The sequence below is a fragment of the Bos mutus genome, chromosome 20 (genome assembly GCF_027580195.1).
Source record: "Bos mutus isolate GX-2022 chromosome 20, NWIPB_WYAK_1.1, whole genome shotgun sequence".
In the NCBI taxonomy this organism is placed as follows: domain Eukaryota; kingdom Metazoa; phylum Chordata; class Mammalia; order Artiodactyla; family Bovidae; genus Bos; species Bos mutus.
Window position 1 is genome coordinate 6,750,692 of NC_091636.1, and position 26,321 is coordinate 6,777,012.

Sequence of the window (26,321 nt, forward strand, 5' to 3'; positions counted from 1 at the left end):
CAGACCTTTCTTTCTATGAACACCCAGATGTACGTATACATGTGGTTTGTCCCAGCACCAAATAGTGACTCCTGAATTTGTGTGTAGTTGGGTTTTGGGTTAGTAATATTACTGGAAGAGGTGTGTTTGCATGGCCCTTTACATTCATTTAAGAAAATATGAATAATCTATATCAAAGAATGGGGGAATTTGATGGAGAATTTAGGTGGTAGGAGAGCTAAAGTCTACACAAGTTGCCTCTTGGTTCTGTCCCTACGAGCATCATAAACTGAATCATCTTTTGCCAATGGTTTGAAATGTCATCTCTAGTACACATTAAGTTTTCATATCTATGAAGATTTTTAAAAATTCTCTATTCTATTAGTGCAAATCACTACTGCATGCTGAGATTTGTTCAGTTTTTTATATTTAGTAACTTCTCTCTTGTCCCTTGCCACCAACACCCTTTGCTCGCTTACCTCCACTGCTGGGTAAATATTTAAGAATGCTCAGATGTGTTGCTTATACTGTGTAAAGGGATCATTTATGAGAGATGTGAGGATCTTAATAAAGACTTCAAATCCACCTGAAATTTTTATGATGATGAAAGTAAAAGCTTTGTTCTCCTATATGACTGTAGCCTTCCAGCCCCTCCTGCCATGTTAGACTTTCTGGAGTTCTGCTCAAATAGAAAAAAAAAACGTTTTCTCTAACATCCCCTATGGCCATCCCTCAAAGTTTATTCCTGCTTCTTAGTGAACACATTACATTAGAGCTGAAGAAAGTTATAAGGCAGGAAAAGAGCAGTTTCTGCTTTGACTTGCAAATATTTTTAATCCCCTAAAAATAAGCCATGAGCTGCAAATAGGCATGAATGTTCCTGTACTGCATTTCCTAAATTAGTTATTTCTGAGGAGATGTAGAATTCATTTTGTTTTTCTGCTCAGGGCCACCTGCTTGTGATTCAACTGATGATTTCATTCTGTATCTTAATGCCTTTCCTTATTTGTTTGGAGGCAGGCATGCTCTCTCAGAAAAGCTGGGAAGACCTGTGTTTTGGAAATGAATTATAACTGAGGTTTATATCTTTATGGGGAAGAGCTTGAGTTTCTGCCATGTCGCTACTGGAACATGTCCCCATTCTCTTGCTCATGTGTTTAAAATTCCTGGTTTCACGTGTTGTAAGGGTAACTTAAATATGCAGTCTTCACTCTCTTTGAGTAAACTGTCAAGACATCAAGGACAACTTTCTTAACTTCAGATAGCCTTGGTTTTGTTTATTGTTTTAATCGGTGCAAAGGAAGCGACAGTCCTCACCTCACAGGGTTGTCCGGTCATTCATCCGTTCATTCACTCAGTCATCTGCTGCACTGTTGCCTGTTGTAAAATACTATAAATATTATATTTTTTGATCTAGCAGATTTTAGCAATTTTTAAAACTGCATTATATAAAAATTTAATATAGATACAAAAATGATGTATTTTTTTGTAAAGATACAAAATGCATTTGTATCTATACAAAATGTACGGATACAAAATAGGTTTAAATACAGATACAAAAATTTTTTTTGTACAGATACAAAAGTGGTATATTCCCAAGGTTAAAATGATACTTAATCACATAGAAGGCAGGCATGACACCCTACTCCAGTACTCTTGCCTGGAAAATCCCGTGGACAGAGGAGCCTGGTAGGCTGCAGTCCATGGGGTCACTAAGAGTCGGACATGACTGAGCGACTCCACTTTCACTTTTCACTTTCATGCATTGGAGAAGGAAATGGCAACTCACTCCAGTGTTGTTGCCTGGAGAATCCCAGGGACGGGGGAGCCTGGTGGGCTGCCGTCTATGGGGTCGCACAGAGTCGGATACGACTGAAGTGACTTAGCAGCAGCAGCAGCAATCACTAAGAAACTATGTCATCCTACACCTCACAGAGGTGGGCCGCTTCCACCCAGTTAGCTACATTTGTGGATTAAACTAGGCTAATCTATTTTCTGTTTCATTTTATAGTGAATTGTTTTCATAATCTTCCTCTTGGGACCCAAATTATTATAGCTGTCTTACTGACAGTTAATTGAGGATTTTATAACTTTGTCTAACTCTGAAATCAGAGTTGTAAGAAAATGCCAGTGAGATAAAGGTATTCTGTAAGAATGAATTCCACAGTCAAATAAACTTGGAGAACACTGAATTAAACAAACAAACAAAAAACAGATTTTCTTTGTTTATGTGTTTTAAATACCGCAAGATAGTGAGGTACTAACGCAGAAATCTAAGAAGGGTGAACACGCACCATTCCCAGGGGTATTTGACTATGGACCTATTGACTGCCCTTGCCTTTTTCTCTGATGATGTTTCTATAAAACCTAGAGCAGAATTGGTAAATTAGCAACCTGACAGTCAAATCTGGCTGGAGGGGTCTGTTTCACATGGCCACACAGTGTTTTTAAAATATTTGAACCACCATTTAAAGATTGAGAGAGTTGACTAAAAATGTATTGATTTCCAGTTGCCTTTAAAGGATTAAAAGGCTTGGGAAAAGCAAGCTTGCCTTCCAGCGTGGCCGCCTGTGTTGTTGCTGGGCCTGGCTGCCTTATCATGCTGGGGTTGGGGGCTGCACTATGCCCCGCTGAACACCTGCAGAGCCCTCGTGGGCACTGGAATCTGTGACCATGATGGTCAAGAGCGCCTCAACAGTGGCAGAGCTTAGTGTGGAAGAAGTCAATTGATGTAAGCCCATCAGCCCGGGTGGACGGCCACGGTCACGAGTGTAAGGGTAATGCGGAGACCCAGCCTGGAGGCTGGGAAAGTAGCCTGTGAATGTGTCAAGGAGCCACGTTGCTGTTCATCTCTAGGGCAGAGTCAATACGTTCATTTTCCATTCGCTTTAGTTTCCCAACTGCCGACATCCCTGCTCGCCACCTCCCATGGGGATCTTGACGGGTGTGTTGGGGAATACAAAGCTGGGGCCAAAAGCTAATAAGGTGCAAATAATTTTTAAATGTTAAGATCGATTTTCAAATGGAGCGTGTTTGCTAATGATCTCCCCCGAGGGTCCACTGCATCTGAGGAGGATTACAGGAGCTTTGGCTGTCCTCCCATCGTGTCGCCACACGGAGAGAAAACCCAGCTTTTTTTTCTAAGCAAACCCGTGCCTGGCCTTGCCAACCAAGGAAGAAGTTGTCTGTGAGCCTTGCCCAGAAGTTTTATAATTTAAACTCAGACAAAGAGAACAAAGATGAACTGGTTTTCTTTGATATTATTTTCACAGTGGGTTGCAAGTCAAGAAAATAAATGACCGAGTAAGCTCCGTTTTCTTTAATCTTATTTAATACATTGCTATGCAGCCACAGCAAGCTAATAATTAAGAACCATTCTGCCTCCTCCAGAGGCTTTGATCTACAGTGACGCGACTCTTGTATTTTTGGCTGGTTGGGTTTCTAAGCTCTCATTAATGTCCATAAAAACTGGTCAAAATCAAAAGGGCAGAGAGTAAAACAACAACAAACCATGATAGCATCTAAGAAAAGGGAGGATTTTGTCTGCAATTATGTATGTCATAATTTCCATTATTTGCTTATTTTCAGCATGATATAGCTTGATATTTTAGGACACTACTAGAAAACAGTCCAAATATAAACCATTTATAGTAATCTCACAACCTCTCATCAGGATTTCTGCTTCCAGATATCTAACAGAAGTCTTCAGGAAAAAAAAAAATCCTGCAAAATAAAAATGAATATTCATCACCAAATAGGATGTATCTTTCTAGTTAGATATTTTCTTCTATTTTTATACTCTGTTGGAATTTGTGAGAATCTGGAGGTTTTCCCCATTCATCACTAATTTTGAAATTTCTGAGATTTGTAGGCAGTTCAAGTACAATAGAATCCATGTGTCTTTATTGGGAGCACAATAGTGTGAGTCTGGGAATTCTGATAATTAGATGTTGGACTTCGTGAATGGATGGTCCTCGGTTTTTCGGTCTCTTTAAACAGCTCTTCAATTGAATTCCTAAATTTCAGTTTCCCAGAGCTCTCTTTCTTGTTCTTTGAGGGTTTTTGTTTTGGTTTGGTTTTAGCACTTTGTTCTGGTTTTATGGATGCAGTATTTTATCTTTTGTCCTGTGTTGCTTTCTGTTTTCTTCAAGTTCCTTTCGGTCACTCCTATTTGGGTTGGGTTTGCTTTCTTTCTTTCATCTGGGAGCCTTTCCTCAGGTGTCTGGTGCCTCTTGACTGGACATTCATTCTAAGAAGAAGGCACTCAGATCTGATTGGAAGTTCCTTGCCTGCAAGTGAAACTGGCTCCTGGCGAACTGAACAGTTGGTGGTCAGGCGGGTTGGAGAACTTCCAAGTATGGGTTTCAGGAGGTCTTTTCTCTTTAACCAAAAGAGAAATCCCCTTCGTGGCAGCTTTTGTACCTGTTTCCCTTTATTCCAGAAACTCAGAGCGTAGGGCTGCAGAGAGAAGAGGGGAACAGGAGATTCCTTATCTGAGTCTGAGCTAAGGGACCGTCCTTGCCTTGTGTGCCTGAGCTGCTCTGTGTGAGCAGCACCACCCTGAGAAGAGAGAGGGTTGGGCTCCCACTGCTCTGCGTTCAGACAACCCCCATGGTTTTGGTCTTTTTCAGTCCTCCAGACCCTGAGTTAGTTGGTCTCTTACAGTTTGAAGTCTCTTGAGTGTTCAGGAAAGTACATCTCATTGGCGTGTCCTGATGTGGAATTCCAACCAGTTCATTATAAAGAAATCTGCTGCTGCTGCTAAGTCGCCTCAGTCGTGTCCGACTCTGTGCAACCCCGTAGATGGCAGCCCATCAGGCTTCGCTGTCCCTGGGATTCTCCAGGCAAGAACACTGGAGTGGGTTGCCATTTCCTTCTCCAATGCATGAAAGTGAAAAGTGAAAGTGGAGTCGCTCAGTCGTGTCCGACTCTTAGCGACCCCATGGACTGCAGCCTACCAGGCTCCTCTGTCCATGGGATTTTCCAGGCAAGAGTACTGGAGTGGGGTGCCATTGCCTTCTCTGAAAGAAATCTAGTCCTGAATATTCATTGGAAGGACTGATGCTGAAGCTGAAACTTCAATTGTTTGGCCACCTGATGTGAAGAACTGACTCATTGGAAAATATCCTGATGCTGGGAAAGATTGAAGGCAGGAGGAGAGGGGGACGACAGAATGAGATGGTTGGATGGTATCACCGACTCAATGGACATGAGTTTGAGTAAGCTCCGGGTGTGAGTGATGGACAGGAAGGCCTGGCGTGCTGCAGTCCATGGGGTCGCAAAGAGCCGGACACGATTGAGTGACTGAACTGAATTGATGTAGAATTTTAGGTTGCAGTTTTCTCTACCTTCTTTGCAGTCATTAACCACTCTTCAATTTGCTTTCCATCTCCCCAAAACATGTGAACACCTTGCGTCTGCTATTACTTCTCTTACACTGTTTATCGTTACGGGTTTATGCCTTTTCCCCTTCCTATTCCTATTGTGGAGTTTTGGAAGGAACTAGAGATAAATGAAGGACTTCCCTGGTAACTCAGATGGTAAAAAAGTCTGCCTACAATACAGAAAGCCCAGGTTTGATCCCTGGGTCCGGAAGATCCCCTGGAGAATAGAATGCAACCCACTTCAGTGTTCTTGCCTGGAGAATTCCATGGAGAGAGGAGCCTGGTGGGTTACAGTTCATGAGGTCACAAAGAGTCAGACACGACTGAGCAACTAACACACACACAAAGATAAATGGAAGTGTAAAATTCTGTATTTAACTGGACAAGTTCAAGTTCAGTCGCTCAGTCATGTCCGATTCTTTGCAACCCTATGGACTGCAGCACACCAGACTTTCCTTGTCCATCATCAGCTCCCGGAGCTTGCTCAGACTCATGTCCATTGAGTCGGTGTTGCCATCCAACCATCTCATTCTCTGTGGTCCCCCTCTCCTCCTGCCTTCAATATTTCCCAGAATCAGGGTCTTTTCCAATGAGTCAGTTCTTCGAATCAGGTGGCCAAAGTATTGGAGCTTCAGCATCAGTCCTTCCAATAAATATTCAGGACTAGTTTCCTTTAGGATTGACAGGTTTGATTCCTTGCAGTCCAACGGACTCTCAAGAGTCTTCTCCAACACCACAGTTCAAAAGCATCAATTCTTCAGTGCTTGACTTTCTTTACAGTAAAACTCACATCCATACATGACTACTGGAAAAACACTAGCTTTGACTAGATGGACCTTTGTCAGCAAAGTAATGTCTCTGTTTTTTAATATGCTGTCTAGGTTGGACATAGCTTTTCTTCCAAGGAGCTAGAGTCTTAATTTCAAGGCTGCAATCACCGTCTGCAGTGATTTTTGGAGCCTAAGAAAATAAAGTCTGCCACTGTTTCCATTGTTTCCCCATCTATTTGCCGTGAAGTGATGGGGCCTGTTGCCATGATCTTTGTTTTTTGAATGTTGAGTTTCAAGCCAGCTTTTTCACTCTCCTCTTCATCAAGAGGTTCTTTAGTTCTTCTTCGCTTTCTGCCATAAGGGTAGTGTCATTTCATATCTGAGGTTATTGGTATTTCTCCCAGCAATCTTGATTCCAGCTTGTGCTTCATCCAGCCCAGCATTTTGCATGATGTACTCTGCATATGAGTTAAATAAGCAGGGTAACAATATGATGTAGTCCTTTCTCGATTTGGAACCAGTCTGTTGTTCCATGTCCAGTTTTAACTGTTGCTTCCTGATCTGCATACAGATTTCTCAGGAGGCAGGTCAGGTGGTCTGGTATTCCCATCTCTTTAAGAATTTTCCACAGTTTATTCTGATCCACACAGTCAAAGGCTTTAGTGTAGTCAATGAAGCAGAAGTAGATGTTTTCTTGGAATTCTCTTGATTTTTCTATGATCTAGCAGATGTTGGCAATTTGATCTCTGGTTCCTCTGCCTTTTCTAAATCCAGCTTGAACATCTGGGAGTTCTCAGTTCACATACTGTTGAAGCCTCACTTGGAGAATTTTGAGCATTACTTTGCTACCCTGTGAAATGAGTCCAATTGTGTGATAGTTTGAACATTCTTTGGCATTGCCTTTCTTTGGGACTGGAATAAAAACTGATCTTTTCCAGTCCTGTGGCCACTGCTGAGTTTTCCATATTTGCTGGCATATTGAGTGCAGCACTTTCACAGCATCATCTTTTAGGATTTAGAGTAGCTCAACTGGAATTCCATCACCTCCACTAGCTTTGTTTGTAGTGATGCTTCCTAAGGCCCACTTGACTTCCCATTCCAGAATGTCTGGCTCTAGGTGAGTGATCACACCATCATGGTTATCTGGGTCGTGAAGATCTTTTTTGTATAGTTCTTCTGTGTATTCTTGCCACCTCTTAATATCTTCTGCTTCTGTTAGGTCCATGCCATTTCTGTCCTTTATTGTGCCCATCTTGCATGAAATGTTCCCTTGGTATCTCTAATTTTCTTGAAGAGATCTCTAGTCTTTCCCATTTGATTATTTTCCTGTATTTCTTTGCATTGATCACTGAGGAAGGCTTTCTTCTCTCTCCTTACTATTCTTTGGAACTCTGCTTTCAGATGGGTATATCTTTCCTTTTCTCCTTTGCCTTTAGCTTCTCTTCTTTTCTCAGCTATTTGTAAGGCCTCCTCAGACAACCATTTTGCCTTTTTGCATTTCTTTTTCTTGGGGATGGTCTTGATCACTGCCTCCTGTACAATGTCGTGAACTTCCGTCCATATTTCATCAGGTACTCTGTCTATCAGATCGAATCCCTTGAATCTATTTGTCACTTCCCCTAAATAAGGGGATTTGATTTAGGTCATACCTGAATGGTCTAGTGGTTTTCCTTACTTTCTTCAATTTAAGTCTGAATTTTGCAATAAGGAGTTCATGATCTGAGCCACAGTCAGCTCCTGGTCTTGTTTCTGCTGACTGTGTAGATTTTCTCCATCTTTGGCTGCAAAGAATATAATCAGTCTGATTTTGGTATTGGCCATCTGGTGATGTCCATGTGTAGAGTTGTCACCTCTTGTATTGTTGGAAGAAGGTGTTTGCTATATCCAGTGCATTCTCTTGGCAAAACTCTGTTAGCCTTTGTCTTGCTTCATTTTGTACCCCAAGGCCAAACTTGCCTGTTATTCCAGGTATCTCTTGACTTCCTACTTATGCATTCCAGTCCCCTATGATGAAAAGGACGTCTTTTTTTGGGTGTTAGTTCTAGAAGGTCTTGAAGGTCATCATAGAACTGTTCAGCTTCTTTGGCATTAGTGGTTGGGGCTCACACTTGGATTACTGTGATATTGAATGGTTTGCCTTGGAAATGAACAGAGATTATTCTGTCATTTTTGAGATTGCACCCAAATACTGTAATTCAGACTCTTTTGTTGACTATGAGAGCTACTCCTCATTTAACAGGAAGCTCCTTATTTTCTTTTGATTTTAAAAGCAATCCATTAGTTTTAGAGAATCAAGTGTGCCAGTGCAGGAGACACAAGAGAGGCAGGTTTGATCCCTCTGTAAGGAAGATCCCCTGGAGGAGGGCATGGCAACCCACTCCAGTATTCTTGCCTGGAGAATCCCATGGACAGAGGAGCCTGGTGGGCTGCAGCCCATAGGGTCACAAAGAGTCAGACACAACTGAAGTGACTTAGCATGCGTGCACGGTTGGCAGTTTCCCTATATAACCAAATGTAAAGCAAAATTTTTGTACACCAATTGTTTAAGATGGCAACACATTACGTATTTTTCTTTTTTTTTAATTATTTATCTTTGGCGCACTGGGTCTTTGCTTTGAGGAGGATTTCTCTAGTTGCAGCGCATGGGCTTCTCATTGCAGTGGCTTCTCTTGTTGCCAAGCGTAGGCTCTAGGGCCCGCAGACTTCAGTAGTTGTGCTTCGCAGCCTCTAGAGCACAGGTTAGAGCAGTTGTGGCACAGGAGCTTACTTGCCCATGGCATGTGGAATCTTCCTGGATCAGGAATTGGACCAGGAATTAAACCCGTGTCCCCTGTGTTGGCAGGCAGATTCTTAACCACTGGACCACGAAGGAAGTCCTAATTTTCTTTTGTAAAGGTAAATACATGCACATGAAAAAAAATTAAGTAAACCACATAAAAGAGTAGTGACAAACACACACCTTTTCCTCATTCCAATTCCCAGTCCAGCAACTTCCCTCCCAGGTGCAATAGCTATTGCTAGTTTCTCAGGTATACCCTCCTGTTTCTCTCTTTTTTTTTTTTTTTAATATTTTTATTTATTTATTTGCTGCTCTGGGTCTTTGATGCTGCAGGTGGGATCTTTAATTGTAGCATGGAGGGTCTAGTTCCCTGACCAGGGATCAAACCTGGGCCCCCTGCCTTGGGAGCAAGGAGTCTTATCCACTCAACTGCCAGGGAAGTCCCCTATACTTCTGATATCACATTATGTATACTCTGCTGACCTCTTAACAGTATTTCTTGGATATCATAGCTCTTTCTTTGTTTTTACAAAAGCACAGTAATCCATTATTTTTGTATATGTATGTATTTTATCTTATTCAACTGATCCCTTCTGATGGGCATTTACGCAGTGTCCTTACTATTTACTATACTATATACAATTACTATAAAACAATGCAGCAGTGAATATGTACCTTTATATTCGAAATATGTATGTCTTTGTGAATGTGTGTATAGGATAAATTCTAGAAGTAAAATAGCTGAGACAAAGATTACATACGCTTGCACTTTAATAGCTATAGCCAAATTGTCCTCCAAGGAATTGTACCAATTTATATTCTCAGTAGCAATGAATGCAAGCTCCTGTTTCACTCTCTAACCAGTGCATTATAACTTTTTTTAGTAGTTTCTAAATATAATTTGTACAAAATCTAATTTCAGGGACTTCCTTGGTGATCCAGTGGTTAAGACCCTGCCCTTCCACTGCAGGGGACATGGGTTCGATCTCTGTCTGGGAACTAAGATCCTGCATACCATGCAGCATGGCAAAAAGCCCCACATAATTTCAGCATAGTTTTATGTCTATTTCTTTGGTTGTGAGATTGGGCATCTCTTTGTATGTTATAAACCCATTTGTACTTTCTGTGAAATGTCTGCTCAGGCTCTCTGTCACTTTCTTTTGGAATATTGTTTTCTTTCTTATCAATTTGTAAAAAATAGCTCCTTATTTAGAAAATTAGCTCTTTGTCTTTCATATGCATTGGAAAATTTTCTCTACCATTTATCATTCAATTTGTTTTATTTGTTTATGATACACTTTTAGCAAATGGAAAGTTATAGTTTTTAAAAATTATTTTATTGAAGTATAGTTGATTTACAATGTTCTGTTAACAGAAAGTTGTACTTTTATTCAGTCAGACATTATTTTATTTTATGGTCTTCTCTGAGATCTTTAAAAAGTTTCTGATTTTTTTCTAGTATTTTATGGTTTCATTTATTTTGCATTTATTTGGTGATCTATTTTGGAATTTATTTGAGAGTAGGTGCAAGATCGGGGTTCAGTTTTTTCTAGTTGGTTTGCTAGCTCTCCCAACAAGTTGAGATTCATACTCAATACAATCCCACAGCACCATTTGCAAAACTGTAACAACTTTATTATCTGATCTAAACAGATAATTAAAGTCTCTGGACTTTAAGGCAAGACAATTGATTCAAGCCCACTGTGTGGATGTAGGGGATGTAATCCAAAATAGAGCCTGACTACACTTGGCATTTGTGTCAGATCCCTCCTCCCTCTATGCTGAATTAGGAGGGCAGAAAGGAGAAATTCCTGGGGCACCTGAAGTCAATCAGGGCAGCAAGTCTAAAACTGCATTGTAAATCCCAGGCCAAAATGAAGCTCGAGATATAGATCTCAAATCGAGAGAGTTGGGGAACCAGGAAAGCAGAGAAGCCCTGGCCAAGCAGTGCCCCAGGGAGTCGGAGAGCAATCCCAGGAGGCATGAGGCCTGGGTGCTTGGGGAGACTTGATCCTCTGAACGGGGCAAGGAGAAGGAAGATTTTGAATTTCTTTTTTTTTTTTCTCTTTAAAAAATTTTTTTAAAATTTTAATTGGAGGCTAATTACTTTACAATATTGTGGGTTTTGCCATACGTTCACATGAATCAGCCATGGGTGTACATGTGTTCCCTGTCCTGACCCTCCCTCCTACCTCCCTCCCCATCCCATCTCTCAGGGTCATCCCAGTGCACCAGCCCTGAGCACCCTGTCTCATACATCGAACCTGGACTGGTGATCTATTTCACATATGATAACATACATGTTTCAATGCTATTCTCTCAAATCATCCCACCCTCGCCTTCTCCCACAGAGTCCAAAAGTCTGTTCTTTATATCCGTGTCTCTTTTGCTGTCTTGCATATAGGATCATTGTTACCATCTTTCTAAATTCCATATATATGCATTAATATACTGTATTGGTGTTTTTCTTTCTGACTTACTTCACTCTGTATAATAGGCTCCAATTTCATCCACCTCATTAGAACTGATTCAAATGCATTCTTTTTAATATGTACCTCAGCTTTCTTGTCCATTCGTCTGCTGATGGACATCTAGGTTGCTTCCATGTCCTGGCTATTATAAACAGTGCTGCGATGAACATTGGGGTACACGTGTCTCTCTCAATTCTGGTTTCCTTGGTGTGTATGCCCAGCAGTGGGATTGCTGGGTCGTATGGCAGTTCTATTTCCAGCTTTTTAAGGAATCTCCACACTGTTCTCCATAGTGGCTGTACTAGTTTGCATTCCCACCAGCAGTGTAAGAGGGTTCCCTTTTCTCTGCACTCTCTCCAGCATTTATTGTTTGCAGACTTTTTGACAGCAGCCATTCTGACCGGCATGAAATGGTAACTCATTGTGGTTTTGACTTGCATTTCTCTGATAATGAATGATGTTGAGCATCTTTTCATGTGTTTGTTAGCCATCTGTATGTCTTCTTTGGAGGAATGTCTGTTTAGTTCTTTGGCCCATTTTTTTATTGGGTCGCTTATTTTTCTGGAATTGAGCTGCAGGAGTTGCTTATATATTTTTGAGATTAGTTGTTTGTCAGTTGCTTCATTTGCTATTATTTTCTCCCATTCCGAAGGCTGTATTTTCACCTTGCTTATAGTTTCCTTCATTGTGCAAAAGCTTTTAAGTCTAATTAGGTCTCATTTCTTTATTTTTGCTTTTATTTCCATTACTCTGGGAGGTGGGTCATAGAGGATCCTGCTGTGATGTATGTCGGAGAGTGTTTTGCCTATGTTTTCCTCTAGGAGTTTTATAGTTTCTGGTCTTACATTTAGACCTTTAATCCATTTTGAGTTTATTTTTGTGTGTGGTGTAATAAAGTGTTCTAGTTTCATTCTTTTACAAGTGGTTGACCAAAGATTTTGAATTTCTGAACAGTCCTGTAGCAATTCTCAGTCGTATGGGGGAATTCAAAGTAAGCTTTTCCCTACAAAAGAAGGCGGGACCAGAAATCCTATTACGCACCAGTAGGTAGCTCGGGTCTTGAAAATGTGGAGTGAAAGAAGCTTTCTGGATAACCCAAGTAACTGTTGCAATAGTGTTGTGTGTGTGCTAAGTCGCTTCACTTGTGTCCGACTCTTTGCAACCCTCTGGTCTGTAACCGGCCAGGCTCCTCTGTCCATGGGATTCTCCAGGCAAGAATACTGGAGTGGGTTGCCATGCTCTCCTCCAGGGGATCTTCCTGATGTAGGAATCGAACCTGTGTCTCTTGCATCTCCTACACTGGTAGGTGGGTTATTTACCTCTAGCACCACCTGGGAAGCCCCATTATCTGTCTATAAATAAAAATATTTACCTGTACTAGATAGATCATACTTGAATATAATGATCGATGACTGGGTAAGTTAATTCATTCCTTCTTCACCAAATGTGTGTCAAACAAATGCCAAGCACTGGACTGAGCCCTGGGAGCTGGAAGAATAAGGTGCAGGTTCCTGCCTCCAGGTGCTTATCCAGTTGGGGTACAAGTAGGTCGGCAGCAGTGACCACACCGTGGTGAAGTGCTCGCAGGGAGGCAGGCCTGGAGTCCTGCAGAAGGCCCAGGGAGGGATAGAGCCAACCTGCAGGGACACCAGGTGAGCAAGCACTGCATCTTGTAGGAAGGCCGTACTCTCTTTGTGAAGGTGAAATTAAAGTTTCTTCCAGAATTACTGGGTTGACCAAAAACTTCGTTTGGGTTGACCAAATGTTCATTCCATAACATCTTATGGAAAAGCCAGAATGAACCTTTTGGCCAACCCAATACAATTGTTACCCCACTTCTCGTCTGTGTGGTCTTGCTATGCCAGGAATCTGAGGAGATCTTCATAGAACTTCTTAATCTGAAGTACAGGGATGTTCTCAGAGGGTCTGTGAACCCTTACAGCTGGATGCAGACTTTGTGTGGGTGGTTCTTCCTGGAGGTAGGGTCACAGACTTTGTTAGAATCTCCAAGGAGTGTGCAACTTCAGAAGGCTTAAGAACAAGTGACTTAGATTTTCCTCAAGCTGATCAAGGCTCTTTTTATCTTAAAAAATATCTTAAAAAAAAAAAAAAAAAAAAACCTAATCAGACTCTTGGGCCTTCCCAGGTGGCGATAGTGGTAAAGAACCCTCCTGCCGATGCAGAACACATGAGACTCAGGTTCAATCCCTGAGTGGAAAGATCCCCTGGAAGAAGGCATGGCACCCCACTCCAGTATCCTTGCCTGGAGAATCCCATGGACAGATGAGCTGGGCGGGCTACAGTCCACGGGGTCACAAAGAGTCAGACACGACTGAAGTGACTTAGCATACACGCAGCCAGACTCTAGCCTAGAGATGTGTGTGGTTATTGATACCTGGCCCCTTTATCCTTTGGCCAGGTTCTCCTGCCCCATAGGAACAGGCACAGTGCTGGCAGCAACCTCCTCTTTCCTGTCCTTGTTTCTCTTTATTCAGCAACCCCATACTTAAACACAATAGCAATGCAAACCATTCTGTACCTAATTGTAATAACTAGATATCATCAAACAGAATTGGGAATTCCCATTTCCAAAGCAGTTTCTCATGTTTTTGCTCAGGTTTTGGTTCAGAATGCTTAAGTCCAAAAATCAAGTTCAACACACATTTAGTGAACACTTTCTTTATATAGGACATCATGCTCCATACTGAGAGAGACAGAAGAGGAGCAGGATACACAGGGGAAGTAAACCCCATTCCCACCTTCACGGAAAGGAGACCTGTTGGAAACTGTACAAAGTGCTGTGGGGATCCAGAGAGGAAGCGACTGTTTCTTGCTGGAGGCTACATAGAAGAAAGCATGAAGATACCCGGGCTGGGCAATATTGCTCATCATGGAGGATGCCATTGGCAATTGCCCTCCAGTGACATTACCCTGTTTCTGAACCTTTAAAATGAGCTGCTGGATTATTTTAATAACCTTAAAATCATCTATCAGCTGGAGACTCACAGCTGATAGAAATACCTAGAAAATAAGCCTCAGAGAAAAATTGACCTGCGTTATAGAATACATTCAGAAAACTAAGATCATGGCATCTGGTCCCATCACTTCATGGGAAATAGTGGAAATTGTCAGACTTTATTTTTTGGGGCTCCAAAATCACTGCAGGTGGTGATTGCAGCCATGAAATCAAAAGACGCTTACTCCTTGGAAGGAAAGTTATGACCAAGTTATGACCAAGTTATGACCAGAGACATTACTTTGCCAACAAAGGTTCATCTAGTCAAGGCTATGGTTTTTCCAGTGGTCATGTATGGATGTGAAAGTTGGACTATGAAGAAAGCTGAGTGCCGAAGAATTGATGCTTTTGAACTGTGGTGTTGGAGAAGAGTCTTGAGAGTCCCTTGGACTGCAAGGAGATCCAACCAGTCCATTCTGAAGGAGATCAGCCCTGGGATTTCTTTGGAAGGAATGATACTAAAGCTGAAACTCCAATACTTTGGCCACCTCATGCGAAGAGTTGACTCATTGGAAAAGACTCTGATGCTGGGAGGGATTAGGGGCAGGAGGAGAAGGGGACGACAGAGGATGAGATGGCTGGATGGCATCACTGACTCGATGGACGTGAGTCTGAGTGAACTCTGGGAGTTGGTGATGGACAGGGAGGCCAGGCGTGCTGCAGTTCATGGGGTCGCAAAGAGTTGAACACGACTGAGCAACTGACCTGAACTGAACTGATCTGATAGAATACCTGTCTTCCAGGATGGTCCAGTGGTAAGAACCTGCCTGCCAAGGCAGGAGGCACAAGAGACTCAGGCCCCATCCCTGGGCCAGGAACATCCCCTGGAGCAGGAAACGGCAACCTACTCCAGTATTCTTGCCTAGAGAATCCCGTGGAAAGAGGAGCCTGGTGGGCCACAGTCTGTGGGATTGCAAAGAGTCAGACACAACTGAGCGACTAAGCATGCACATGCATGCACAAAGAATACTACAGAAAGAAAGAGCAGGAGCAGCCCCTTTAGGAAAAGTCCTATGAGAGCATACAGGATAAAGGAAATATTTGTTGTTGTTATTCAGTTGCTAAGTCATGCCCGACTCTTTGCGACCCCATGGACTGCAGCACGCCAGGCTTCCCTGTCCTTCACTGTCTCCCGGAGTTTCCTCAAACTCATGTCCATTGAGTTGGCGATGCTATCCAACTAGTGCATCCTCTGTTGCCTGCTTCTCCTCCTGCCCTCAAACTTTCCCAGCATCAGGGTCTTTTCCAGTGAGTTGGCTCTTCGCATCAGGAAATACACTGTTATTTGAATCAATGTAAGAACTTTTGAAAACTAATATTAATAGGAAACCTTTATCATCATGACTATTGTATAATTTTAAAAGTCTCGCTTTAAAGCAAGCCAAGGCAACCTGCTTATTTCCCTAAACATCAATAAAAAGAAAAATTGTTTCGCTAGAAACAAAAATAGAGATGTCATTTTGCTAGAAATATTACAGCCCGTGAGGGATTTTCTGAAGTGTTGACAGGTGTGTTTGTGTGCATGTACATTTTCTTCTGACTTAATCGTGTGTGATCAAGCGTTTACTATGATATGAGTAAGAACCAAATGTGTAGATGCTTTTCGATTGTTGCTTCCCCAGCAGTTCTGCATTCATTATCAATGCTGTCCAGTGTGTTAACATGGGCTAATGTATTTTCTTATTCTCTATTCTTAGGATGAATCAGCACCCACCAAATTTTTGAGACTGCTCACGGCTTAGAGGCAAGCTCGTCTAAATTAAGGCCGGCTAAGGTGGCATTGCAGGGATTTAATCCTCCTCTAGCTGCCCGTGTGACCGGAAGGCTGATTTGCAAGTTTCTTCTTTCCTGGGGTCTGGATTGTCAGGTCTCCTGGGACCTGCGACTTGACAGCAAAAGTGCAAAATGAAGATCAGAGATAAGCACCAGCAGCGGGGACCTGGGGGCCTCCTGGGGGCTTTTACACACCAGGGCAGAAGATTTTCTGACCATCAAAGGAAATAGCAAACTGGAGCCTTTGTTTCGGGACAGAGCCACCTACCACAGAGCATCAGCACAGCCGGCCAGAAAGTTCTTGGAGCCTGATCAAGGCTAGGGTACCTGGATGCGTGCCTGATGGTCCAGTTAGAGCGGGGAAGTTCACTGTGAAGGAGGGTGTGAAATGTCTCGAGTGAGGCGGGCAGCTTTGGGCTTGGCTGGGTAGGCAGTGCTGGGGTTGGTCTCTGCCTTCGGCTGACTGAAGCCCAGAAAGGGGTTTGCGCATCCAGGAGTCTTTGCACAGCTCGCAAGGACGCAGGGCCCTTACAGCCTTTAAGTCCCATCTCCCATCCCCCTTGGGCCCCTTCCGCTCCTCCCCATCCTGCCCTGCTTGGTGCCTCTGCTGAGATGGAGAGGTGAGCCTGCCGTGGACGATGACTGCTGTGTATGTGAATGGAGGCGGCCTGGTGAACCCCCACTGTGCCAGGTGGGGTCGGCGGGAGAGCGAGGAGAGTGGCTGTCAGACGGAGTGTGCCAAGGAGGACGAGGAGGGAGAGCCTCGCCAGCTGACACCCTTTGAGAAGCTGACCCAGGACATGTCCCAGGATGAGAAGGTGGTGAGGGAGATCACTCTGGGCAAGCGGATCGGCTTCTATCGCATCCGAGGGGAGATCGGAAGTGGGAACTTCTCCCAAGTCAAGCTGGGGATTCACTCCCTAACCAAAGGTAGGAACTGACCTCTGAGGGTGATGTCCAGGGTGTGGGGACCTGATTTGAGGGGCGGGTTAGGAGTCTGGGGCCAGGGAAGCCGGTGAGGCAACTTCACTGAGTCCCTGCTAAGGGCAGGCATTAGGGCAGCTGCTGTCTGTCGTTATCGCAGTTCATTTTCACAGTGATGGTGTGAGCGCAGTGTTTTTATTTTCACTTTATAGATAAGGAAACTAAGATCCAAAGAAGTCCAGTGTGGCTTTAGCTGTTTCATCTTAGGTGATTTTGACTCCAAAAACTCTTCTGCTATACCATGCAGCTGAACTCAAACACTGAGGGTGTTCTCTCCAGTTATAAGCCTTGGAGAAGCCGAGTGGAGTGTGGCTTGATCCCAAGGCCACTCACGTTCCAAGTCCTTCTTTGTAACTTCTGTCTATATTTGTGTGTCAATACCAGTGGCACAGGGACCCTCCCGGATGGTCAGTGGATAGTGGGGTCCAGCCTCTCCTCCTTACCTGAGGCTGCTGCATCTGTGAGGTTAGGGGAAAAGGGACTTGATCTCAGGATCTTCTCTGCTTCATCTGCCCTGCACCAATTCTCACTGTTGTTAGCTCCTTGCTTTCTAGCACAGACCAGTGCTTGCTTGACTGCTGGCCCCTCTGGACTCTAGACCAGCAGTGCCCACTGCCCTGGCCTCAGGAGCTGTGAGGAGAACCCACGTGGGCACTTCTCCAAGTTACCTGGAATTTAGCTAAGCTTGGAGATCGACATAATGGAGTTACAAGACAGAAAAAGAACACCTGCAATTCAGTATCGTCTATTGACTTTTTTTTAAATTTAATTTATTTTATTTTATTTTTTAACTTTACAATATTGTATTGGTTTTGCCATATATCAAAATGAATCTGCCACAGGTATACATGTGTTCCCCATCCTGAACCCTCCTCCCTTTTCCCTCCCCATACCATCCCTCTGGGTCGTCCCAGTGCACCAGCCCCAAGCATCCAGTATTGTGCATCAAACCTGGACTGGTGATTCGTTTCATATATGATATTATACATGTTTAAATGCCATTCTCCCAAATCATCCCACCCTCTCCCTCTCCCACAGAGTCCAAAAGACTGTTCTATACATCAGTGTCTCTTTTACTGTCTCATATACAGGGTTATTGTTACCATCTTTCTAAATTCCATATATATGCGTTAGTATACTGTATTGGTGTTTTTCTTTCTATTGACTTTCTAAAGCCCATGGGCTCTGCTCTCTCCCTGCGAGTCCCATACTGATATTTATTCTCCTTGGATCTAGGCTGCCACCACGTCTTCAAGGGTGTTCTTTCTTATGTTAGAATTTTCTTTTCTCTTCTTCTCTAACCTCCAATCCCATTCCACTCTCATCCTTGTTGGATCCCTATAGAGAAAGCAGCACACACACACACACTCCCCCCCACAATCCACCCCCACACCCAAGTCACTGCAGCGTCCCCTTCTGTCTTGCTCTGAGCCCGAGTGTCTGGGTTCATGCCTTCACATCTCGGCTACTCATCTTACCTACCTGGGTGCATGACAGCACTGCTGTGAGCCTTGAGTTCCTCACTGACAGAATGCAGCCAGGGGCACTGATTACATAAAACTAAATCTAGTGTGTGTGTGTGTGTGTGTGTGTGTGTTAGTTGCTCAGTCATGTCTGACTCTTTGCAACCCTATGGACTGTAGCCGTCCAGGCTCCTCTGTCCATGGAATTCTCCAGATCTAGTGTGTGTGTGTGTGTGTGTGCGTGTTGGTTGCTTAGTCGTGTCCAACTCTTTGCAACCCCATGGATTGTAGCTGTCCAGGCTTCTCTGTCCATGTAATTCTCTAGGCAAGAATACTGGAGGGGGTTGCCATTTCCTTCTCCAGAGCATCTGATCTTCCCGACCCAGGGATCAAACTTAGGTCTCCCACATTCAGGCAGATTCTTTACCATCTGAACCACCAGGGAAGCCTATAGGATTTAAATCTAAATTAGGACAGATGTTGCTTTTCAATGGTCTAGAGGAGAAGTGAAGGGTAAAAGAATTTTTCAATGGTCTAGAGCAAGAGTGAGGGGCAAAAGAGAAAACACACAGGGAGAGCTGAGGGGCTGGAGACCGAGACAGCAGTTGGAAGACTTGATCAGGAACGGGAGACAAGAAATTGGATAAACACAAACCAGGAGAGGAGTTCAGAAAGGAGAGAGTACCCAAAGTGGCAGAGAGGACACAGGGGCTGATGTCTGAGCAAAGCCTACTGGATGTGGCCAACATGGAACTCCTTCCTGAATGTGGGTTCAGATATTCGATTCTAAGGGAGAGGAAGCAAGAGAGAGTGGAAAGAACATGGGCTTCAGAAACAGACAAATCTGAAAACATGCACTTCAGAGCATGGGCTTCAAATCCTTGTTCATTCACTTGCTAGGTATCTGACTTTGTGCATATTATACTCATTCTTTTGGTCCTCAGTTGCCTTAACTGCAAAACAGAGATAATTATTCTTAGAATTGTAGGGGAAATTAGGAATAACATAAACTCCATGGCACACAGTAGCCACTCAATAAATGGTAGCTATCACTGTGCACGTCTATTTTTTACTTAAACTTATTTCAGATGGAAATTTGATATTAATGTCTTGAAAATCTGTGATTAGAAGATAGTGGTAAAAGTAATACAAGGCAAACAAATTTAAAAGTTGTATTTATTTTTCCAGCTTTATTGAGATGTAATTGATGTACAATATTAAGACGACCATGTTCTGATTTTATATATGTATGTCCTGCAAACTGATTACCTGGATAAGGTTCTTTAACACATTCATCCCCTCACATACTTACAACTGTGTGTGTGTGTATAGTGAGAACTTAAAAATCTATTTTCTTAACAACTTTCAAAAAATTTTAAACAGGGGATTCTCTGGCATTCCAGTCATTAAGACTCCACGCTTCCACTGCAGGGGGCAGGAGTTCGATCCCTGCTGAGGGAACTGAGATCCCACAAGTCACCCAGGGCAGCCAAATTTTTAAAAAAATTTTAACAATATTTTATTTAATGTCCTGCTGCTGCTGCTGCTGCTAAGTCGCTTCAGTCGTTTCCGACTCTGTGAGACCCCATAGATGGCAGCTCACCAGGCCCCGCCGTCCCCGGGGTTCTCCAGGCAAGAACACTGGAGTGGGTTGCCATTTCCTTCTCCAAAGCATGAAAGTGAAAAGTGAAAGTGGAGTCACTCAGTCGTGTCCGTCTCTTAGCGACCACATGGACTGCAGCCCACCGGGCTCCTCCCTCCATGGGATTTTCCAGGCAAGAGTACTGGAGTGGGGTGCCATTGCCTTCTCCATATTTAAAGTCCAAACTATGTCAAATTATTGTCCAAACTATTGTCATTTCAATGTGTATCCAATATAAGAAATTACTAATGCAATATCTTACATTAAAAAAATTTTTGTTTAAAGAAACTTAACAAGTGACTGAAAGTAATTTAAAACATGCCAAAAACCCATCTGAGTTTCTCTTTACCTTACCTAGGAGAGTTAAGGAAGAACTCTTAACTGATACTCTTAACTCCTAAATGATATGAAAATAACATTTTTATGCTGTGGTTCGGTGCTATTTAAGGCTGTTTCCTTGCACTAAAATCACTGCATGCCCCACGAGTGTTCCAGGTTCCGCTTTGGGAAACACTGACCTCATCTCATCCTCCTGTGTTTTACAAGTGGGAGTTACAGAGGTTCCGGAGTGGCTGTCCTGAGGTCACGGGCAGAGGCGGGGTTAGAACTCAGCTTCCTTTTTGCTGCACCCAAGCTGCCTCAGGATTTTGGTGCAGTGATGGGGTGACTCGTGTGCAGGGGAACTTTGTGGCCCCACATCGGGGTGGTGGAGCCAGGTTTCAGGGATGGAGGTTACCCTCTCCACCTCCCCTTTCTCTGGGACCACATGTTTTCTCGTTCTACTTCCTACTTCTTTCTGCAGAGTGGTCTTCTGTGCTTAATTATCCAAAAGCACATCACCAGCAATGACTGTTGCCCATATCTATGTAATCTCTCAGCTTTATTGCCCATCTCCATCTGACCAGTCTCATCCTATTGCAGCTCAGATTTTAAAGGGAGAGAATATAAGTGCTCACTGGCCAGCCGGTGATGGGCCGCCCTGAGTCAAGAGCCTGCCTGGGTCAAGTCAGTGGCAGCCCCTTGGGTCACAAGGCCCACCTCACTGTCAGATAAGCCCAAGGTCCAAAGAAGCATCTCTGAGAAGGGAGAGTGGAGAGCACTGCGAAATGATAACGTATCATCACAGAGACTGTAACCAGCTAAGCAGGGAACTGCCACTAGCCAACGGCAGCAGAGCATCTGGTTCTGTAGACACTGTTATGTGAGGAGGACAGAAGAAAGAGGATCAACAATTGGCATTTACATAGTGACTGTCATCTCAAATGCCAAAGGCTACTTGCCTGTTGTGTTACAGAATTAACTTAACTCTAGCCCCTTGGGTTTCAGAGAGCGTGGCTTTTCCTGCTTGTGCAGATGATGCCTCCGTGGCCTCACTGTCATGCTCTCCTCACTCATAACCCTCTACAGAGGAGCCTTGTTATTAAAGGTCCAGTGTCACCCTCTGCTTATGGAATGGTATGGGAGCAAAGGAGGGAAAGACGGCTAAAAGCACAGGAAGAGGAAAAATCAGTTCAACAATTATACATATAAACAAAAGCCAGAAATTGTAATGGCAGGTCCCTGCACATGCTGTACTGATGCAACAGGAAAATGAATCCTGGACTTCACCTCCTAATTATGGACTTGTCCCCTGATGGCCTCATCCTGGTCCCATGCTCATCTCTCCTCTGGTTCTCCTGGAAGTGAGCCCAGGAAAGAATAGGAAGGTGAGAACAAAAGGGACTGAGAGCGTGAAGAAGGGGACCCAGATGCAAATTGATGTGAGGATGAAGAAAGAGCCAGGCAGTTCATGTATTGCTGCCGCTACTGCTGCTAAGTCGCTTCAGTCGTGTCTGACTCTGTGCGACCCCATAGACGGAAGCCCACCAGGCTCCCCCGTCCCTGGGATTCTCCAGGCAAGAACACTGGAGTGGGTTGCCATTTCCTTCTCCAATGCATGAAAGTGAAAAGTGAAAGTGAAGTCGCTCAGTCATGTCCGACTTGTAGCGACCACATGGACTACAGCCCATCAGGCCCTTCCATCCATGGGATTCTCGAGGCAAGAGTACTGGAGTGGGGTGCCATTGCTTTCTCGGAGTTCATGTATTAGGAAGCAAGAATTCAGGGAAGATGCAGAGTGAAGACCAGAATACTGTGGGACTTCCTGGTGGTCCAGTGGCTAAAACTCTCCTGGTCAGGAAAGTTAAGTTCTAAGTGCTGAAACTAAGAGTTCACGTGGCGCAGCTAAAGATTCTGCAAGATTGAGGGCAGGAGGAGAAGGAGGTGACAGAGGATGAGATGGTTGAATGGCATCATCAACTCAATGGACATGAGTTTGAGCAAACTCCAGGAGATAATGAAGGACAGGGAAGCCTGGATTTCTGCAGTCCATAAGGTGGCAACAAGTAGGACATGACTGAGTGACTGAACAACAATGCTGCAGTTAAGACCTGGTGCACAGACAAATATATATATATATATATATATTTTTTTTTTTTTTAAAGGACTGTGACTTGTGACAAGAAGGAGGACATTAGCCTACCTGGAGGGGACTGGGATAGAAAGACAGAGGGACTACCTCTGAAATCTTCACCTCTACAATGGGGGAAGATTTATCAGGGAGTGGTTTAACCTTGCTGAGAATTCCAAATACCCTATCCTGTTACCAAGCCGTGTCAGATGACATCGTCTGAAGAGCGACTTGTTTAAATATGGTTCCCATACAAAGCCAGCTGGCCCAGAATTGTCATCAGGTTTTCTAGGAAACATGGACAATCTGGATAAGATCACGGAGGAGATTCCCAGGGAAATGGAAGGTTTCAGTGCCAGGGGTAGCTTCTAAGACAGTAGTTTATAAAAAGGTGCCCACTGCTCATGATCCCTCGGGAGAAGGCTCCATACAGGCCCCCCGTTGGCTGGAGTTTATTTTTATAGCTAATGGCTCAGATTCCCTTGGGCCTTGCAAGCAAATAGAGCAGGCTGAAACCACCATGAGTCCCATTTTAGCTGATGAGAAATTTCTCAAAAGAGATGACACACTCAGCTTCTGAATATTTTATGTCCCATCTGTTGCCTCAATCAAAAGCAAAAGCGGCCACAGCGCCTGGCCCTTTCTCTGATGCTGCCCTTCCTGACCCCTTCTTCCCTGTCTTCTTCTCTTTCACTCGAGTCTTGTGTTTCTAGAACCCTTTCTCCTTCTCTCTTGATTTATTTATTCATCGGTTCATTCATTCTTTTTTTTTAAAAGTATAATTAACTCTCCTGTGCCTTGCAGAGGTGAATAAGATAGGGTTCTTGCTTGACAGGAACTCTCAGTAAGTAATGGAGACAGACAGGAAGCATTTGATAAGTGCTGTCACAGGGTAAGGGACAAAGGGTGTGCTCGACTGAACCTGAGATCAGGAAAGGGTCAGTTGATCAGGAAAGGCTTGTGTTATGTCTTGAGGTTTGCGGAGAAATGCTACAAGGGGAAGGGGGATGGCAGGCAGAGAGAGATGTTAAGTGAATGGAGGTATGAGCCAGGGTGAGGAGTGTTTGGAGATTTAAAAGTAATTCAGTGAGGGGGACTTCCTTGGGGGTCCCATGGCTAAGATTCTACACTCTCAGTGCAGGGGCCCAGGTTCAATCCTTGGTCAGGGAACTAGATCCCACCCCCTGAAACTAAAGATCCTGCTTACTGACAAAAATCAAAGATTGAGGGTGCCGCAACTGAGACCCAACACAGCCAAATAAAGGAATGGAAAGTGAAAGTGTTAGTTGCTCAGTCATGTCTGACTGTTTGTGACCTCATGGACTGTAGCCCACCAGGCTGCTCTGTCCATGGAATTCCCCAGGCAAGAATACTGGAATGGGTTGCCATTCCCTTCTCCAGGGGCTCTTCCTGACCTAGGGATCGAACCCGCATCTCTTGTATCTTCTGCATTGGCAGGTGGATTCTCTTACCACTGTGCCCCCTGGGAAGCCTCAAAAGTGATTAATTATTATTTTAGTGAGGAAAATGAACTGAAGTTGAGGACTGCCAAGAGTCAGGGATGTCAGAATCAAATATTAGTCTAATGGTCCAGACAAATGACGATGTCCATCTCAACTAAGGAAGTGACAGTGAGGATGGAGAGAAGAGGATGCATTTGAAGACTAGTTCAGAATATTGGAAAACCTGTGGTCGACTGCATGGGGAAGAGCAGGAAGGGACAGGGAGGGGAAGAATTTAAAATGTCTCCCACGTTTCTGGCCTCAATGATTTATACTGAATAGTGACTACTGGAGAAGAAATGGATTTGAGACTGCAGATTTTGAAGCCCTGACTTGGAGATACACAGAGGTCATGAAGTAGAGGAGCTAAATGACCATCTTGGAGCCCAAGAGAAAGTATGAATGAATAATAAAAGTTTGGAGCCTAACAAATCCAGATAGAGTGAAAGTCTTGTGTGTCCTGGTCACAGGCTCCTTGGTGTCAGACACTGTGTCTTATAGATCCTCAGACTTCCCCCACATTCAGTATAAGTAATAAGCATTCAAACAATACTTGGTGAATTAAGTCAGTATAATAACGTCCTCTGAAAATCCAGTGGTAGTGAGAAGAGATGTGGGAGGGAGCCATGCAGGGCAGTACTCTCTGGTGGGTTCCTCATGCTGTGATCTCCCAGGAGAACAGAGCTGGAAGACTCACACAGGCTCTAGTAAAGCTTAATCAATAAGGCCTACTGGTGTTTATTTTTTATTGTATTTTAAAATATTTATTTTTATTTATTCGGCTGCATTGAGTCTTAGTTGCTGCACTCGGAATCTTTTGTTGCAGCACGTGGGATCTAGTTCCCCAACCAGGGCTTGAACCCGGGCCCCCTGCAGTGGTGGCACAGAATCTTAGCCACTGGACCATCAAGGAAGTCCCCCAACTTGTTTTTAAAGACAATCTCTCCTATTGGGTACATTCATTAAAATAGCAATTTAAAATGATGTTTGCTGGATGCAACTAGAGATTATTGTACTAACTGAAGTAAGTCAGAAAAAAGAAAGACAAATAATGTATGATATCACTTTTATGTGGAATCTAAAATATGGTGCAAATGAACCTATCTACGAAGCAGAAACAGACTCAGACGTAGAGAATCTACTTGTGGTTACCAAAGGGGTGGGGGAGGGGAGGGATGGACTGGGAGTTTGGGATTACACATAAAGAGTGGATAAACAGGGCCCTACTGTAGAGCACAGGGGACTACATTCAGTATCCTAGGATAAACCATAATGCAAAAGAATGTTAAAAATAATGAAAATATGTGTATAAGTCATTCTGCTGTACAACAGAAATTAACACGATATTGTAAATCAACTGTGCTTCAATTAAAAAATAAATTAAAGGGACTTCTCTGGTGGTCCAGTGGTTAAGACTCTGCCTGCCAGTGCAGGCGATATGCCTTGCAGCAACTAAACCCCAGCGCCACAGCTACTGAGCCCGTGCACTCTAGAACTCTCAAGCTGCAACACGAGAAGCCACTGCCATGAGAAGCTCACACACCAAATCAAAGACCAGCCCCCACTCCCCTCAACTAGAGAAAGCCAGAGCACAGCAACGAAGATCCAGTGCAGCCAAAAAAATAAAGTAAAAATAGATTAAATTATGTTTTCTTGCTTTAAGAATAGTTAGTGGCTTTGGTGAATCCATCCTAAAAAAAGTCCAGAATTACTATAATAAAAGAATGTTCTATATTTATAATGCAAAAGACTAAAAATAATTTATATGATCCAATGATACAGGCATGCTCAAGGACATTAAAGCAAATATACTGGGTGGAAGTCACACAACTATTAAAAAATCACGATTATGGGGAGTCTGTAGTAACATGGAAGATGCTTGGGACACGATAGTAAATAAAAAAGCAAAATTGAGTTTATACTTCAATGGGGATACTTATCTTGGACTCTTGTGAGCATTAAATGAGGTCACTTATTCAACAAATATTTGTTGATCACCTCCCATGTAACAGGCACTTTTCTAGGGACTGGAAATACAGCAGTGAACAAAATAGACAACAGTCTGTCCTGTGGAGCTTATGCTCCAGTGGAGAGAGACAGACAAACATA

At 43.5% G+C, this 26,321-nt stretch overlaps 1 protein-coding gene across 1 annotated transcript in view; it reads left to right on the top strand.

The window, feature by feature from the left end:
* Positions 1-26,321, top strand: part of NIM1K (NIM1 serine/threonine protein kinase) — a 77,900-nt gene that overhangs the window by 35,327 nt on the left and 16,252 nt on the right. Inside the window, exon 2 of the mRNA XM_070357821.1 lies at positions 16,097-17,102. Within this exon, the coding sequence (XP_070213922.1) occupies positions 16,811-17,102 (292 nt within the window). The 5' untranslated portion in view covers positions 16,097-16,810. The remainder of the gene's footprint in view (positions 1-16,096; positions 17,103-26,321) is intronic.